The 19452-nt window shown below is 43.9% G+C and overlaps 1 protein-coding gene across 1 annotated transcript; it reads right to left on the bottom strand.

Moving 5' to 3' along the window:
- Nucleotides 1-17913: 17913 nt before the first annotated feature.
- LOC138646153 (chemerin-like receptor 1) lies at nt 17914-19110 on the bottom strand. The gene has a single exon (XM_069735616.1). The coding sequence runs from the start codon at nt 19108-19110 to the stop codon at nt 17914-17916; it is 1197 nt and encodes a 398-aa protein (XP_069591717.1).
- Nucleotides 19111-19452: the final 342 nt, after the last annotated feature.

Below are 19452 nucleotides of genomic sequence, written 5' to 3'. Positions count from 1 at the left end.
ATTGTGTCTTAACTTGTAAAAAAAAAGTAAAACTAAACTTTTCTCATTGGGGGAGAACTCATTACATTTTTCTTTGATTGAATTTGGTTCTATTAATAATCTTGTTCCATCCTAAGCCCGCTCTCTTTGTTTCCCTATGGTTTCCTCCTGTTCCTCTGCATTTAATCTGCGCTGCACTGTATGACCACAATTCCCAACTTATTAAAGGGCCAGTGTACATTTAATACTTACCACTCCAGCCAATGCCCATGTGACCTGGATTTTATAACGGACAGTCTCCATGGCTCTGGCTATAAGCTATAAGATCCATTAAGTTCCTGAAGTCTGTTGAAATAAGCATTAATTATTTCTCCCCTACTGTAATTGACCATGCTTGTAAATTTGACCATGTCTATCCATCAAATTGCCCTAAGTTCTGAATGTAATTCTTGCACACTAAGACCTATTTACAAATGGAACTAAGAAACATCCATTTGTGGACACCATATATTTATTACTCCCAATTACACTAATTACCTAGAAAATGTTACAATATAATCTTGATGAAATGAAAGAAAATGTTTTACAGGGGTATTAAATCCAGTTGTTTGTCACATGACAATCTTGGAACCATGTACACAGTATATGTTTATATTCAGGAGTCATTTTTCACATTCACAGTAAAAAGAGCATTATCCAAAACATTTTTTCATACATTGCCCGCATCTTCCACCAAATGTACAGTAGTACATGGGAACAATTTACCATGAGAGGTATCAGCTTCTTGCCGTATACATTTGTGTCTAGTGTGCTGAATTCTACATTAACTCCTTTAAAGTTTATTTAAACATTATATTAAAAATATTGTTTTCAGCTTTTCAATTGAATGCGGGTTTTTATTATTATTTTATTATTATACATTTTTATAGCGCCATTTATTCCATGGCGCTTTACATGTGAATACGGGGCAAATATAGACAAATACATTAAACATGAGCAGATAACAAGGCACACGAGTACATAAGGAGGGAGGACCCTGCCCGCGAGGGCTCACAGTCTGCAGGGGGTGGGTGAGGATACACTAGGAGAGGGAAGAGCTGGCTGTGCGGCTGTTCAGTAGGTTGAGGATCACTGCAGGCTGTAGGCTTGTCGGAAGAGATGAGTCTTCAGGTTCTTTTAGGGTTTTAAAATAATATGTAGTCTGAATTAGTTAGCGAATAGACTAAATAAAGTAAGTCACAAAATTATTCACCCAGGCCAGTGAAGATTTATTCCTGGTCAGTCTACAGCCGTAATATAAGGATTTATCTATTGATTTGAATAGGGGACAGATATGTCATACCTGGTCACTATATAGTTGACGGAGCTGTGCTGTGCAGTTCTGGCCGCCACCGACACCGAGAACAGATCGGTGGGAGTGCCAGGTGTTACCCCAATCAGACATTGATTAACTATCTTAAGGATAGACCGTCAATGTTAAAATTCTCAACAGCCCTACAATGTAAATGCACAGAAAATCTAACAATAGCTATAAACATGCACGGTCCAATAAAAATACATTATTGTATGATACCTTATGAATTAGCCCATAAGTGAAAATGACGCAGCATAATATTTTAGATGCAGCGTACCATGTACAACCAATATCTATGAAGTCTACACCACTTAAACTGGGATCAGTCTGAGATGACAACGAAAAGAGCAAATACAGATGGTCCAAACAATCAATGGTAAAGTCAAGGTCTCAATATGAACCCACTATTTAGATGACAAGGTGAGTATAAAGGAGCCAGCATGAGAATGGATAACCGTATATCTTCAGGCAGAAAAATAAATGAGGAAGAAACCCAACGCATATCACCGCCAATATGTGGCTTCTTCAGGGGTGACTTGCATGTTTATAGCTAGTGTTAGATTTTCTGTGCATTTCCATTGCCGGGCAGTTGAGGATAGGTGGTGCTCTTATTATGGACACACCTTACCAATGCATTTATCACCCAGTGATTTATACATGGTTTTAAGTGCTCCATATTAGGGTTGAGCGAAACGGGTCGAACATTTTCAAAAGTCGCCGACTTTTGGCTAAGTCGGGGTTTCATGAAACCCGATCCGACCCCTGTGCGGGGTCGGCCATGCGGTACGCGACTTTCGCGCCAAAGTCGCGTTTCAATGACGCGAAAAGCGCCATTTCTCAGCCAATGAAGGTAAACGCAGAGTGTGGGCAGCGTGATGACATAGGTCCTGGTCCCCACCATCTTAGAGAAGGGCATTGCAGTGATTGGCTTGCTGTCTGCAACGTCACAGGGGCTATAAAGAGGCGTTCCCGCCGACCGCCATCTTACTGCTGCTGATCTGAGCTTAGGGAGAGGTTGCTGCCGCTTTGTCAGAAGCAGGGATAGCGTTAGGCAGGGTCCATTAACCACAAAACCGCTTGTGCTGCAGCGATTTGCACTGTCCAACACCACCCTCGGAGTGCAGGGACAGTGGAAGTTTTTTTTTTTTTTTTTTCCCCTCAGCGCTGTAGCTCATTGGGCTGCCCTAGAAGGCTCCCTGATAGCTGCATTGCTGTGTGTACGCCGCTGTGCAAACCAACTGCTTTTTTCAAAGCACAAATCCTCTTGTTCCTTCCTTTCTGCACAGCTATCTTTTTTGTTTGTCCACACTTTTTATTTCATTTGTGCATCAGTCCACTCCTTATTGCTGCCTGCCATACCTGGCTGAGATTACTGCAGGCAGGGAGATAGTAGCTGCCTGCCATACCTGGCTGAGATTACTGCAGGCAGGGAGATAGTAATTGTAGGACATTCCCTGTTTTTTTTTTTTTTTTTTTTTTGGTGGGAGATTAAGATTGGCAATTTGGCATTTCTGCTAGAGTGCCATCCCTGTGTGTGCCATCTCTCTCACATAGTGGGCCATAGAAAGCCTTTTCATTTTTCTGTATTTTTTTTTGTGGGGTGTATAAATTCTCCCTGATAAAAATACAGTGGGAGATTAATATTGGCCTTTGGGCTTGTGTGCCAGTCCTGAGTGTGCCATCTCTCTCACAAATAGTGGGCCATAGAAAGCCTATTTTATTTTTTTTTGGGTTTTATAAATTCTCCCTGAAAAAAAGGGAGATTAATATTGGCCTCTGGGCTTCTGTGCCAGTCCTGAGCGTGCCATCTGTGCCAGTCCTGAGCGTCCCATCTCTCTCACAAATAGTGGGCCATAGAAAGCCTATTTAATTTTTTTTTTGGTTTTATAAATTTTCCCTGAAAAAAGGGAGATTAATATTGGCCTCTGGGCTTGTGTGCCAGTTGTGAGCGTGCCATCTGTGCCAGTCCTGAGCGTGCCATCTCTCTCACAAATAGTGGGCCATAGAAAGCCTATTTAATTTTTTTTTTGGTTTTATAAATTTTCCCTGAAAAAAGGGAGATTAATATTGGCCTCTGGGCTTGTATGCCAGTTGTGAGCGTGCCATCTGTGCCAGTCCTGAGCGTGCCATCTCTCTCACAAATAGTGGGCCATAGAAAGCCTATTTAATTTTTTTTTTGGTTTTATAAATTTTCCCTGAAAAAAGGGAGATTAATATTGGCCTCTGGGCTTGTGTGCCAGTTGTGAGCGTGCCATCTGTGCCAGTCCTGAGCGTGCCATCTCTCTCACAAATAGTGGGCCATAGAAAGCCTATTTAATTTTTTTTTTGGTTTTATAAATTTTCCCTGAAAAAAGGGAGATTAATATTGGCCTCTGGGCTTGTGTGCCAGTTGTGAGCGTGCCATCTGTGCCAGTCCTGAGCGTGCCATCTCTCTCACAAATAGTGGGCCATAGAAAGCCTATTTAAATATTTTTTTGGTTTTATAAATTCTCCCAGAAAAAAAGGGAGATTAATATTGGCCTCTGGGCTTCTGTGCCAGTCCTGAGTGTGCCATCTGTGCCAGTCCTGAGCGTCCCATCTCTCTCACAAATAGTGGGCCATAGAAAGCCTATTTTTTTGGGGGGGGGGGGTTTAGAAATTCTCCCTGGAAAAAAAAAGGGAGATTAATATTGCCCTTTGGGCTTGTGTGCCAGTACTAAGCGTTCCATCTCTCTCTCTCTCTCTTAGTCAGTGGGCCATAGAACGCCTATTTTTGGTTTTATTTGTTTTCTAAATTCTCCCTGAAAAAATCATTTTATTTTATTTGGTTTCTAAATTCTTCCTGATAAAATCATATTTTTTTTATTATTTTTTTTTCTAAAGTCTCCCTGAAAAAAAAAAAAAAAAAAAAAAAACAGTGGGAGATTAATATTGGCCTTTCTGCTTGTGTGCCAGTCTTGACTCCTGGGTGTGCCATCTCTCTCTCTCTCTCTCTCTCTCTCTCCAATTGTGGTCCATAGAAAGCCTATATTTTTTTTCCTTGATTTGGGTTCCAAAATCTACCAGAGAAAATAACTCCATCAATCATTGGTAGAAAAATATTGGCCTCTGGGCTTGTGTGCCACTCCTGATTCCTGTGTGCGTCATCTCTCAGTCAGTGGGCCATAGAACGCCTATTTTTGGTTTTATTTGTTTTCTAAATTCTCCCTGAAAAAATCATTTTATTTTATTTTGTTTCTAAATTCTTCCTGATAAAATCATATTTTTTTTATTTTTTTTTTTTCTAAAGTCTCCCTGAAAAAAAAAAAAAAAAACAGTGGGAGATTAATATTGGCCTTTCTGCTTGTGTGCCAGTCTTGACTCCTGGGTGTGCCATCTCTCTCTCTCTCTCTCTCTCTCTCTCTCCAATTGTGGTCCATAGAAAGCCTATATTTTTTTTCCTTGATTTGGGTTCCAAAATCTACCAGAGAAAATAACTCCATCAATCATTGGTAGAAAAATATTGGCCTCTGGGCTTGTGTGCCACTCCTGATTCCTGTGTGCGTCATCTCTCACTCAGTGGCCCATAGAAAGCATATAGTTTGTTACATTTGTTTTCTAAATTCTCCCTGCAAAAATCATTTTTTTTTTTTGGGGGGGGTTTCTAAAGTGTTCCTGAAAAAAATAAAAATAAAAAACAAATAATAGTGTGACATTAATATTAACATTTGTGCTTCAGTGACAGTCCTGCGTGTGGGGCATCTCTCTAATTTGCAGCCACCAAAAAAAGAGTGTGTAACATTGTGCCTGATTTTCGCGGTGGTCTCACCAACCTGTAAAGGGGTAGCTAAATCATACTGAAGTTATAGCTCACCGTGTAAGTTGTGTGACTGCAACAAATAACGTTAGTTTGGTTACGTTTTTAAAACAATGAGGAAGTCTAGTGGAAGAGGTCGTGGCCGGGGGCGTTCATTGTCAGCTGGTAATGAGGGTAGTGGTAGTGGTGGAGCATCAGGTGGTCGTGGGGAAAAAAATATTGCACCTAAGTCTGGAGCTGTGGAGCCAGGTTCGTCGTCCGGCTACACAAGGCCTCGAACGCTCCCTTTTCTGGGATTAGGAAAACCGCTTTTAAAGCCGGAGCAGCAAGAGCAAGTTTTGGCTTATCTTGCTGACTCAGCCTCTAGCTCTTTTGCCTCCTCTCGTGAAACTGGTAAAAGTAAAAGCAGCGCGTCGTTAGTGGATGTTCACGGTCAGGGACAAGTCACTTCCTTGTCCTCTTCAGCAAAAACAACAACAGAGAAGAATGCAGCAGGCGACACAACGGGTTACTCCATGGAGCTCTTTACACATACCGTCCCTGGCTTAGAAAGTGAAGCAGTTAACAGTCCATGCCCATTACAAATTGAATCTGACATGGAGTGCACTGACGCACAGCCACAGCCAGACTACTATGCTGGTCCTTTGACTCAGACCACAACATTGCCCTCGCAGGGTGCTGATCAAGAATCAGACCCTGATGAGACTATGTTGCCCCATCACGAACGCTATACCACCGAACGACACGGTGACACAGACGAAGTTGCGCAGGAGGTACAAGAAGAGTTATTAGATGACCCAGTTCTTGACCCCGATTGGCAGCCATTGGGGGAACAGGGTGCAGGCGGCAGCAGTTCTGAAGCAGAGGAGGAGGAGGGGCCGCAGCAGGCATCAACATCGCCACAGGTTCCATCTGCCGGGCCCGTATCTTGCCCAAAACGCGTGGCAAAGCCAAAACCTGGTGGAGGACAGCGTGGCCATCCGGTTAAAGCTCAGTCTGCAATGCCTGAAAAGGTATCCGATGCTAGAAAGAGTGCAGTCTGGCATTTTTTTAAACAACATCCAATTGATCAGCGCAAAGTCATCTGTCAAAAATGTTCTACTTCCTTAAGCAGAGGTCAGAATCTGAAAAGTCTCAATACTAGTTGCATGCATAGACATTTAACCACCATGCATTTGAAAGCTTGGACTAACTACCAAACGTCCCTTAAGGTTGTTGCACCCTCGGCCAATGAAGCTAGTCATCAACGCAACATCCCTTCCGGCAGTGTAGGACCACCATTTAGCGCACCACCTGCTGTATCTGTGCAGGTATCTTTGCCAGGCCAAAGCAGTCAGGGTCAGGGAATCACCAGTTTCGTAGTAGGAAACACTGCATCTAGGGCACCGGCGGCAACAATACCATCTCCCACCGTCTCTCAGTCTGCCATGTCCACCGGCACCCCCGCTAGTTCCACGATCTCCATCTCTCCAGTCCAGCTCACCCTACATGAGACTATGGTTAGAAAAAGGAAGTACTTAGCCTCGCATCCGCGTACACAGGGTTTGAACGCCCACATAGCTAGACTAATCTCGTTAGAGATGATGCCCTACCGGTTAGTTGAAAGCGAAGCTTTCAAAGACCTGATGGACTACGCTGTACCACGCTACGAGCTACCCAGTCGACACTTTTTTTCCAGAAAAGCCATCCCAGCCCTCCACCAACATGTTAAAGAGCGCATCGTCCATGCACTCAGGCAATCTGTGAGCACAAAGGTGCACCTGACAACAGATGCATGGACCAGTAGGCATGGCCAGGGACGTTACGTGTCCATCACGGCACACTGGGTAAATGTGGTGGATTCAGGGTCCACAGGGGACAGCAAGTTTGGGACAGTTCTGCCTAGCCCACGGTCTAGTAAACAGTTGTCTGTAGCCGTTCGCACCCCCTCCTCCTCCTCCTCCTCCTCGTCCTCCTGCAGAAGCAAGAGCTCGTCCACAGACCGCAGTCGCACAAACACTCCATCCGCACCTGCCACTGTTGCACACCAGGTCTCCCATTATGGGGCAGCTACTGGCATACGTCAGCAGGCTGTATTGGCTATGAAGTGTTTGGGCGACAATAGACACACCGCGGAAGTTCTGTCCGAGTTCTTGCAGCAAGAAACGCAGTCATGGCTGGGCACTGTAGATCTTGAGGCAGGCAAGGTAGTGAGTGATAACGGAAGGAATTTCATGGCTGCCATCTCCCTTTCCCAACTGAAACACATTCCTTGCCTGGCTCACACCTTAAACCTGGTGGTGCAGTGCTTCCTGAAAAGTTATCCGGGGTTATCCGACCTGCTCCTCAAAGTGCGTGGACTTTGCGCACATATCCGCCGTTCGCCTGTACACTCCAGCCGTATGCAGACCTATCAGCGTTCTTTGAACCTTCCCCAGCATCGCCTAATCATAGACGTTGCAACAAGGTGGAACTCAACACTGCACATGCTTCAGAGACTGTGCGAACAGAGGCGGGCTGTTATGTTTTTGTGGGAGGATACACATACACGGGCAGGCAGTAGGATGGCAGACATGGAGTTGTCAGGTGTGCAGTGGTCGAAGATTCAAGACATGTGTCAAGTCCTTCAGTGTTTTGAGGAATGCACACGGCTGGTTAGTGCAGACAACGCCATAATAAGCATGAGCATCCCCCTAATGCGTCTGCTGATGCAAAGTTTGACGCACATAAAGGATCAGGCGTCTGCACCAGAGGAAGAGGAAAGCCTTGATGACAGTCAGCGATTGTCTGGTCAGGGCAGTGTACATGACGAGGTACCGGGCGAAGAGGAGGTGGAGGATGAGGAGGATGATGGGGATGAGTATATTTTTAATGAGGAAGCTTTCCCGGGGGCACGGGAAATTGGTGGCGTGGCAAGGCCGGGTTCTGGTTTTTTGAGGGACACAAGTGACGTAGATTTGCCTGCAACTGCCCCTCAACCAAGCACAACCGCAGATTTGACAATGGGAACTTTGGCCCACATGGCGGATTATGCCTTGCGTATCCTCAAAAGGGACACACGCATTACAAAAATGATGAACGATGACGATTACTGGTTGGCCTGCCTCCTTGATCCTCGCTATAAAGGCAAATTGCAAAATATTATGCCACATGAGAACTTGGAACTAATATTAGCAACAAAACAATCAACTCTTGTTGACCGTTTGCTTCTGGCATTCCCTGCACACAGCGCCCGTGATCGTTCTCACACGAGCTCCAGGGGCCAGCAGACCAGAGGTGTTAGAGGGGCAGAAATCAGAAGTGGCGTTGGCCAGAGGGGTTTTCTGACCAGGTTGTGGAGTGATTTTTCTATGACCGCAGACAGGACAGGTACTGCAGCATCAATTCAAAGTGACAGGAGACAACATTTGTCCAGTATGGTTACAAACTATTTTTCATCCCTTATCGACGTTCTCCCTCAACCGTCATTCCCATTTGATTACTGGGCATCCAAATTAGACACCTGGCCAGAATTGGCAGAATATGCATTGCAGGAGCTTGCTTGCCCGGCAGCTAGTGTCCTATCAGAAAGAGTATTCAGTGCTGCAGGTTCAATACTAACAGAAAAAAGGACTCGTCTGGCTACCCAAAATGTAGATGATCTAACCTTCATTAAAATGAACCACAACTGGATTTCAAAATCTTTTGCCCCACCCTGCCCGGCTGACACCTAGCTTTCCTATGAAAAGGTCTTGCCTGTGGACTATTCTGAATGACTTTTCCAATCTCGTAATTTTCTTCACCTGATTGTCCAGCATACGACATGTTTCCACCTCACGAAATGGCCAAACTCCCCACACGGGGTCGTGCTATCGCCACTTTGCGCTTGGACCCTTGAGAGTGCTGTTTGTCTGAAGAGGTGGGTGTGGCCGCTTTTGGTCGACGGCACTGCCACTGGGTCCCTCATAGTACAATAAAGTGTCTCTGGCGGTGGTGGTGCGCACCCAACGTCAGACTCACCGTTGTAATATGAGGGGCCCTGTGCCTGTACCGCCGGCCACAAGCCAGTTCCCCCCCCCCCAGCTCAAACAGTGCTCTACCACTAGCAAAATTATCTCTCACAGCTTCACCAATGTGTAGTCTAGGCGCTGACATCCTTCAATGCCTGGCACTGACAATACCATTGTTTTGACATTTTTGTTATGTTAGGCCTTCGAAGCCTGTCTGCGGTCACTCCTTCCACTAGACTTCCACTGACCATACACTGCTGCCCATGTACCCCTGGAACCAATTTAAAGTGCCTACAGCCAGCCCAATTTTGTTATGTTAGGCCTTCGAAGACTGTCTGCCGTCACTCCTTCCACTAGACTTCCACTGACCATACACTGCTGCCCATGTACCCCTGGAACCAATTTAAAGTGCCTACAGCCAGCCCAATTTTGTTATGTTAGGCCTTGGAAGCCTGTCTGCGGTCACTCCTTCCACTAGACTTCCACTGACCAGACCACTGCTGCCCATGTACCCCTGGAACCAATTTAAAGTGCCTACAGCCAGCCCAATTTTGTTATGTTAGGCCTTGGAAGCCTGTCTGCGGTCACTCCTTCCACTAGACTTCCACTGACCAGACCACTGCTGCCCGTGTACCCCTGGAACCAATTTAAAATTGCCTACAGCCATGTGTTAATATTTTAGGCCTTCGATGCCTGTCTGTGGTCACTCCTTCCACTAGGCCTCCACTGACCACACCACTGCTGCCCGTGTACCCCTGGAACCAATTTAAAATTGCCTACAGCCATGTGTGATTATTTTAGGCCTTCGATGCCTGTCTGCGGTCACTCCTTCCACTAGGCCTCCACTGACCACACCACTGCTGCCCGTGTAACCCTGGAACCAATTTAAAATTGCCTACAGCCATGTGTTATTATTTTAGGCCTTCGATGCCTGTCTGCGGTCACTCCTTCCACTAGGCCTCCACTGACCACACCACTGCTGCCCGTGTACCCCTGGAACCAATTTAAAATTGCCTACAGCCAGCCCAATTTTTTTATTTTAGGCCTTCGATGCCTGTCTGCGGTCCATTCTTTCAACTACTACTACACTGACCAGGGCACTGCTGCCCAAGTACCCCTGGAACCAATTTAAAATTGCCTACAGCCATGTGTTAATATTTTAGGCCTTCGATGCCTGTCTGTGGTCACTCCTTCCACTAGGCCTCCACTGACCACACCACTGCTGCCCGTGTACCCCTGGAACCAATTTAAAATTGCCTACAGCCATGTGTGATTATTTTAGGCCTTCGATGCCTGTCTGCGGTCACTCCTTCCACTAGGCCTCCACTGACCACACCACTGCTGCCCGTGTAACCCTGGAACCAATTTAAAATTGCCTACAGCCATGTGTTATTATTTTAGGCCTTCGATGCCTGTCTGCGGTCAATCCTTCCACTAGGCCTCCACTGACCACACCACTGCTGCCCGTGTAACCCTGGAACCAATTTAAAATTGCCTACAGCCAGCCCAATTTTTTTATTTTAGGCCTTCGATGCCTGTCTGCGGTCCATTCTTTCAACTACTACTACACTGACCAGGGCACTGCTGCCCAAGTACCCCTGGAACCAATTTAAAATTGCCTACAGCCATGTGTTAATATTTTAGGCCTTCGATGCCTGTCTGTGGTCACTCCTTCCACTAGGCCTCCACTGACCACACCACTGCTGCCCGTGTACCCCTGGAACCAATTTAAAATTGCCTACAGCCATGTGTGATTATTTTAGGCCTTCGATGCCTGTCTGCGGTCCCTCCTTCCACTAGGCCTCCACTGACCTGTCTACTGCGGCCCGTGTACCCCTTGAACCAACCTAATAAAATATTTAAAAAATTAATTTGATTATAAAAAATAAGATCGTGTTGAGATCTCAAATGCAGACATTTTAACAATCAAAACAAACACACAACAAATATCTGGAACTGTACTACAAAGGTCCAACAGCTACAATTTCTTTCTCCTGCAAGAAGTTAACTGAAAGTTTTTTGGAGTTGTTAACACAGATATGGCATCCACCGAGTGTTGTCCTGTCGCGTCTCCTTTAAATTATTTCCAATAAGATGTTAAACTATTAATTTAATAAAATCAATAATTAAAAAAATAATTGAGTAAGTCAAAAGCACATTGCAAATAAACATTAATTACAAATCAAGAAGCATGGCGCGTCCGAGGGTGAGTAGATACCGAATAAGAATATAATCACCCTCGGACGCGCAATGCTTATTTACAACAGCCTTCCTTCCTAAGAATCAGCCCTTCCGTGGTGTAGAGAGAGGTTGTTGTTACACTCCAAGGTGTTCCCCAGGTTGCCTTTCCTGAGCTTCGATCTTCCGGCTCTCGTTTAGTAGCTGTTGGAAACTACGCTGCATTAGGCCTACTAATTGTGTATGGGTGAAACAGTGGCGCATCTGCGGTCCCTCCTTCCACTAGGCCTCCACTGACCTGTCTACTGCGGCCCGTGTACCCCTTGAACCAACCTAATAAAATATTTAAAAAATTAATTTGATTATAAAAAATAAGATCGTGTTGAGATCTCAAATGCAGACATTTTAACAATCAAAACAAACACACAACAAATATCTGGAACTGTACTACAAAGGTCCAACAGCTACAATTTCTTTCTCCTGCAAGAAGTTAACTGAAAGTTTTTTGGAGTTGTTAACACAGATATGGCATCCACCGAGTGTTGTCCTGTCGCGTCTCCTTTAAATTATTTCCAATAAGATGTTAAACTATTAATTTAATAAAATCAATAATTAAAAAAATAATTGAGTAAGTCAAAAGCACATTGCAAATAAACATTAATTACAAATCAAGAAGCATGGCGCGTCCGAGGGTGAGTAGATACCGAATAAGAATATAATCACCCTCGGGCGCGCAATGCTTATTTACAACAGCCTTCCTTCCTAAGAATCAGCCCTTCCGTGGTGTAGAGAGAGGTTGTTGTTACACTCCAAGGTGTTCCCCAGGTTGCCTTTCCTGAGCTTCGATCTTCCGGCTCTCGTTTAGTAGCTGTTGGAAACTACGCTGCATTAGGCCTACTAATTGTGTATGGGTGAAACAGTGGCGCATCTGCGGTCCCTCCTTCCACTAGGCCTCCACTGACCTGTCTACTGCGGCCCGTGTACCCCTTGAACCAACCTAATAAAATATTTAAAAAATTAATTTGATTATAAAAAATAAGATCGTGTTGAGATCTCAAATGCAGACATTTTAACAATCAAAACAAACACACAACAAATATCTGGAACTGTACTACAAAGGTCCAACAGCTACAATTTCTTTCTCCTGCAAGAAGTTAACTGAAAGTTTTTTGGAGTTGTTAACACAGATATGGCATCCACCGAGTGTTGTCCTGTCGCGTCTCCTTTAAATTATTTCCAATAAGATGTTAAACTATTAATTTAATAAAATCAATAATTAAAAAAATAATTGAGTAAGTCAAAAGCACATTGCAAATAAACATTAATTACAAATCAAGAAGCATGGCGCGTCCGAGGGTGAGTAGATACCGAATAAGAATATAATCACCCTCGGACGCGCAATGCTTATTTACAACAGCCTTCCTTCCTAAGAATCAGCCCTTCCGTGGTGTAGAGAGAGGTTGTTGTTACACTCCAAGGTGTTCCCCAGGTTGCCTTTCCTGAGCTTCGATCTTCCGGCTCTCGTTTAGTAGCTGTTGGAAACTACGCTGCATTAGGCCTACTAATTGTGTATGGGTGAAACAGTGGCGCATCTGCGGTCCCTCCTTCCACTAGGCCTCCACTGACCTGTCTACTGCGGCCCGTGTACCCCTTGAACCAACCTAATAAAATATTTAAAAAATTAATTTGATTATAAAAAATAAGATCGTGTTGAGATCTCAAATGCAGACATTTTAACAATCAAAACAAACACACAACAAATATCTGGAACTGTACTACAAAGGTCCAACAGCTACAATTTCTTTCTCCTGCAAGAAGTTAACTGAAAGTTTTTTGGAGTTGTTAACACAGATATGGCATCCACCGAGTGTTGTCCTGTCGCGTCTCCTTTAAATTATTTCCAATAAGATGTTAAACTATTAATTTAATAAAATCAATAATTAAAAAAATAATTGAGTAAGTCAAAAGCACATTGCAAATAAACATTAATTACAAATCAAGAAGCATGGCGCGTCCGAGGGTGAGTAGATACCGAATAAGAATATAATCACCCTCGGACGCGCAATGCTTATTTACAACAGCCTTCCTTCCTAAGAATCAGCCCTTCCGTGGTGTAGAGAGAGGTTGTTGTTACACTCCAAGGTGTTCCCCAGGTTGCCTTTCCTGAGCTTCGATCTTCATGCTCTCGTTTAGTAGGTGTCGGAAAGTAGGCTGCATTAGGCCTAAAAAATGGGGAATGGGGTGGAGAGAGATGGTGTGTTACACTCCAAGGTGTTCTCCAGGTTTCCTCGCCATTGCTTCGATCTTCCGACTCTCGTTTAGTAGTTGTAGAAAACTACACTGCATTAGGCCTACAAAATGGGTATGGGGTGGAGAGAGATGGTGTGTTACACTCCAAGGTGTTCCCCAGGTTGCCTTTCCTGAGCTTCTATCTTCAGGCTCTCATTAAATTGTGGTTAAATGGAACAACTGCATTTGGCGTACTAGTTGGTTTGGGGCCTACTATCGGTGTCTGCCACTCCTTGCTGTTCTCCTGGTTTCCTGTCCTGAAATTCCATTTTCAGCCTCTCGTTAAGTAGTTGTTAATGTTAGACTGCATTTGGCCTACTAGTTGGGTTGGGGCCTACTATCGGTGTCTGCCACTCCTTGCTGTTCTCCTCCACTGAACAAAGCTGTGCCGCCTGTTTACTACGGTTGCCAATTTTGAACTGCATTTCGACTACTTACTGATTTGGCCCTACTCTCTGTGTCAGCCTCTCATTCCAGTTGTCCTCCACTGCAATGCCCCCTGGTTATTCCTGTGTTACCAATTTTGAACTGCATTTAGCCCACTTTATTCTTTGGGCCTATATCTGTGTTTCCACTTCATCGTGCCCATTGCCCAGCCAGTGATAGATGAGTCTGCTGGTACATTGACCCATAACGCAACATTCCCCGTGCACGCTACACAACAACATTGTGACCCTGCTGAAAGTCAGGTTGCTCTTCCCGCATACCATACCACCTTACACGGGGACAAAGAGGAAGGTGCAGATGAAAGTGCAGGTTCCTTCATCAGGTGGGGGGAGGAATACTAGTTGGCGACGTCACTGGCACAGGGCCTCTCATAGTACGCAAAAGTGTTGCTGCCGGTGGGAGGCGCCCCCGCCGTGCAAACACACCGCTGTACTTTGAGGGGCCCTGTGCCAGTGCCAATGCCAACGAGTGGGCCCCCCCTGCTTGCTCAGGATCACAGCACTTGCAAAGTTGAAATACTTACCTCTCCCTGCTCCACTGCCGTGACATGGTCCAGATTTACTGGGCCCACTAATTACTTGAACCAGCCCTACCCCCCACAACTTTAGCCAAATGACCCCCAATTTCAAATGCCTTCCAATTATTTTAAGGTAAATTACGCTTGACAAGCTTCATTAAGAAGAATGGATGGTTTTGACATTAAAATGGGCACTCTAGGTGTTTTCCTGGCCCCCACTCACTGCCGACTATGCTGCCCCATTGACTTGCATTGGGTTTCGTGTTTCGGTCGATCCCGACTTTACGTCATAATCGGCCGATTTCACTCGACCCGACTTTGGACATAGTCGGGTTTCGCAAAACCCGGCTCGACTCTAAAAAGGTCAAGGTCGCTCAACTCTACTCCATATCCCATTTTTGCTGTTTACAATGATCTATTTTTTTTTTTTACGTGATTCCATAGCTTTTGTCACAACACAATGTAGAGTCAAGTGAAGAACTGCAGCTCCAGAGGCCCAGAATGAGAAGAAGTTAGAAGAGAGAAGACAGAAGAGCTGATCAAAAGACCGGCGGCAGCCGTGGGAGAGGAATTGGGAGAGGTAGGATAAGATTTTTTTGTAATCTCTTCTTGGCAGATTCAATTTGCTCCAAATTTATTCTAGAATTCACATTTTGTCAGATTCACTCATCTCAAATTAAACAGCATGAGGCACTATGGACATTAATGTCCACGGTGTGTCCATAGTGTCCCACACTAGATTGCCAGCGCTTCCTACATCTTCTATTCTCTACAATTACAATCCGTCTTCTGATAGATTCTTCCACCAGTATAAAACCAAAATGCGATGATTTGTTTTGGATTGTTACTGCAAAAAAAAAAAATCAGTCATCGGCTTTCATAAAATGACGGAAGTTTTCACTATCGTTTGATCGTGGAGTGGAACTCTACTTGTGCAGCTAAAGTTCAGGAATACAAAATATCTGTCTGCTCATTCCAATAACTTTACTCACAGTTAGGCAACAAGGTAACACAGTCTTACATCAGACAATGAACTTGCTGGTTTCAATAGTCTTACAAGAGGTAACAAGATGCCTTGAAAAGAGGTAGACAACTGACACGTGCGGCAGAGAGTTTACAACTTGTGATAGTTTATTGACACTTGCAACAATCTACCCAACATTACTATGTTTGTATACAGAGTTCGCAAAGTGAGGACATAGACATCACATTTTATGTGCATTCTTTTGGTATCAAACAATATTATTTAATGATGTGCCTGTTTTTACAGTTTTTTAAATATATATTAAATTTGCTATTTTTCATCCTGTGAGCACCCATTCACCACCCATCTCTTTACATGAGGCAATTAGTGATGAGCGTGCATACTCGTTGCTTGGGTTTTCCTGAGCACGTTCGGGTGTCCTCCAAGTATTTGTTATTGCTCCGAGATTTAGTTTTCCTCGCCTCAGCTGCATGATTTATGGCTGCTGGACAGGCTGACTGCGTGTGGGAGTTGCCTGTTTGTTAGTGAATTCCCACATGTATTCAGGGTGTCCAGCAGCCGTAAATCATGCAGCTGAGGCAATGAAAACTAAATCACCGAGCACTACAAAATACTCTGAGATCACCCAAGCAACAATGCTACTCGTCCATCACTAGTGGCAATCTATTGCATTAACTTGTCTGGAGCTTTGCACGCTCTTGCCGCTTATCCTTGTCTAATACTCTGTCATAGTCCCTCACACATCAGCGCCAGTCTCCTTGGCTTCTCTGGTGTGACACTACCCTTCACAGACACACATTAGCTTAAAGATTCTTCTGATGTGAATAATCCTCACACCTCTTTGCCAGTTAACAACTTCTAAATCTGGTGTTCACATTCAGTAATAAACCTCTCTGCTCCATTCTGAGATGGAAATCCTCACCTCCTTCTAAGGATGATACTCTCACATGCAAATAGTCTGGTCTCCTCCAACTGGGACATAAAAAACACTAACTGAAGCTTAGGTTGTAGCTTTTATTAATGCCCCTCTGTGATCCTTATTAATCCCTGAGTTTGAACACCTTAATAGCAAATGCTACTCACTCCCACTTGCTGGCTATCTTTAATGCAGGCATTTATTTCTGTCACACAGCTTCTTCTCCTGTTCCTCTCTGCACCTTCTGCATGTCTCAAGCCTATTAAGTAAAAAGTGTTGATTTAAGGGTAAAGACATGTGCTACTGTCGATCAAACACTGTCCACTGACAACGTCAACCATGTCACCAACAGAGAAGTGCAAGTGCACTTAAACCTAAAGGACATGGTACAAAATCTCCACCAAAATAGAGTAAACGGTAAACTATTGCAACCAATAAAAGATCTAGCAGCTATGTACATTATGGTCCATCCAGAGATTGAGACTTCTTTTCTTATGAGGATTTCCCACACCATGTTCAATTCTTTTACAATCCCACCATTCTCAAAATCCAAACCATTATCACTTCTGATATCCAATTCATCACCATTTTCCAGCACTAAAAAAATCCTCTAATGTGGATCAGGTCTCTGCTCCAATAGGTACAAAACACAGGTCATCTGGATTCTTCCCTTTACATCATCTGAATATTTAACGTCTCCAATTTGTAACTATAAGGGTATGTGTCCACCATCCGTAATGACGGCGCTTTGGACAGAGCAGAAAACTCGCTCCGCCCAAAGCGCCGCCCCCTTGTTTACGAATCCGAATGTGTTCATTGCACACATACGGAATCTCCGCACCCTATTCATAGGGCCCTGTAATTTTCCTTGCGGCGATGGAGCTAAAAAGGTGCGCCGCATGTCCGTAAACGCAGGCCCGCCGGGTGCATGTTCGCACGCATAGTAGAGACGGGATTTCATAAAATGCTGTAACATCTGGACGCTGCGGATTGAATGCTGCAGTTGCACACAGCGTTCAATCCGCAGCTATCCCGGATGTAATCCGGCCCGTGGAAACATACCCTAACAGCCTCCCTTAGCATGTCATGTGGCAACAGACACCTACCATAATCAGTGTCTTATATAACTTTGCTGAGAGCCACCCAACTGGCATCAGCACAACTTGTAACACAACACAGTATAACAAAAATGCAAAAGAGGTAACATATACACTTCATACGCAGTCACACATATACATGCTACAGCAAAAAATAGTGCTATTTGTAAATACTGTAGCAATTGAAGACATAGTTGTGAACAGACCTTTATTTAGAGACTCATAATCCTGAGCTATCATATTCTTGTTTAGCTACAAAGTTCATCTATAGCAAAAATTAGGGTAGGTTCACACATGCAATCGCGTTGCATATTTTTTTGCTACGATTTTCAGAAATCATTGTAAAAATTATGTTTTTTTTCCATGATCTTCAAAAATGTGATTTTACCACGATTCCTGAAAATCGTGTCAAAGAACCACAGCGCGATTGTCATCATTTAACGTCCTGGAAGACACCATTGGATCATTAGGCGCAGGCGCTTTGTAGTGATGAGTAGACGAAGTTGTTGAAAACCTTTGTGTCATTCTCAATCTACTTCGTCCCCAAAAATGTAGAAGTTCATGTCTTGCTTGCTTTATTACTAGAACATAAATTACCGGATTCAGTAAACTGTTAGTAGCCGACATGGTAAATAACAGCGGCAAAAAGACAGATAGTTTATACCACAACTTCATATTGATTGTGTAGGCAGACACCAAGAAAGTGATATAGGTCAAAACATATGGAGTCCTGGTACAGAAAAAGCTCATAATTCCAATAATCACCAATCTGTAGAGTCTGGAAGTTGCCACCATCCTGGAATTCTTCACATGGAAAGCTATGATGATGTTGGAGGACACGATCACGCACAGCGGGATGACATAACCAACCACTGCAAGCGGCACTACAATACGCACTGTTGTAATAGTCCTTTCCCTCCATTCCGTGACTATCTCACTTCTTTCAGAATCTGAAAAGTGTGAGCGATTTCCGCAGTTTTCTCTTGGCTCATCGTGCATCTCATCTTCTTCTAATCTGTAACTTAATACATTTGCAACAAGAGAAGTGTCATAGTAAGACAGGGTGCATTGGTCTTCATGTACATCACTATAGATGACGGCTGGAATACTACATAGGGCCGATGAAACCCAGATGAGTGTGCACATAAAGCAGCAAAATTTTTGAGAATGAAACCTCAGGTGCCATATTGGTTTTGCGACAGACAAGGCGCGATCAATAGTCAGCACCGTGAGGATGTAAATACTGGCATACATATTAACAAAGGTAAGGAAGTTGTAGAATTTGCACACGATTGACCAAAGCGGCCATCTTCCTCTTAATATAGACACAGCCTTGAGGGGTAGAAACAGAAGAAAGGCAAAATCAGCAAGAGCCAAGTTCAGGAACCAGATTTTGTATTTGTTATTCTTCATTAAGAATCCAGTGATGACAATGACAAGAAGGTTGGCGGTAAATCCGATGATACAAGTGATTATGGAGAGCACAAAGCTGAAGTGCTGGACATGGGTTGGACTGTCTGTGCTAGGAGATAAAGCTTTTAGATCTTCAGAATGTAATAAATCCCAGAACTCATAACAGAAGTTTTCAAACACTTCATGTTCCATGGTTAGAAACTGCAGAGTGGAAAAAAGAAACAAAAAAAATCTGAACATTCATTCTCAGAAACAAACAACGTGAAAAAAAAAAAAGAATATTACCAAGTATTGCACAGAAATGTGTAATTGTTAGACCAGGCTTTAAACGGTTTATTTTCAATTTGGCAAGTTGTTGCCTATTTGCCTATTCACACTCTATATATCTTTTGTTGAAACATTCGCACTTGATCCATGCCCCCTTCTTTACACATTTAACTTACGTCTACAAATGGGAATCAGATTTAGGATCCACCTTACCGTAAGCTGAATGGTCTCAGATCTGGTCCTACTCCCCCAAAGTCATTCTCAAAA

Source organism: Ranitomeya imitator, chromosome 7 (assembly GCF_032444005.1).
Source record: "Ranitomeya imitator isolate aRanImi1 chromosome 7, aRanImi1.pri, whole genome shotgun sequence".
NCBI classification, from domain to species: Eukaryota; Metazoa; Chordata; class Amphibia; order Anura; family Dendrobatidae; genus Ranitomeya; species Ranitomeya imitator.
Note: the sequence above shows the minus strand (reverse complement) of the source record. Positions and strands in the feature narration are given on the sequence as shown.

What these genes read in the sequence shown, in the direction of transcription:
- LOC138646153 (XM_069735616.1), bottom strand. Translation starts at nt 19,110, where the DNA reads ATGGAACATGAAGTGTTTGAAAACTTCTGTTATGAGTTCTGGGATTTA.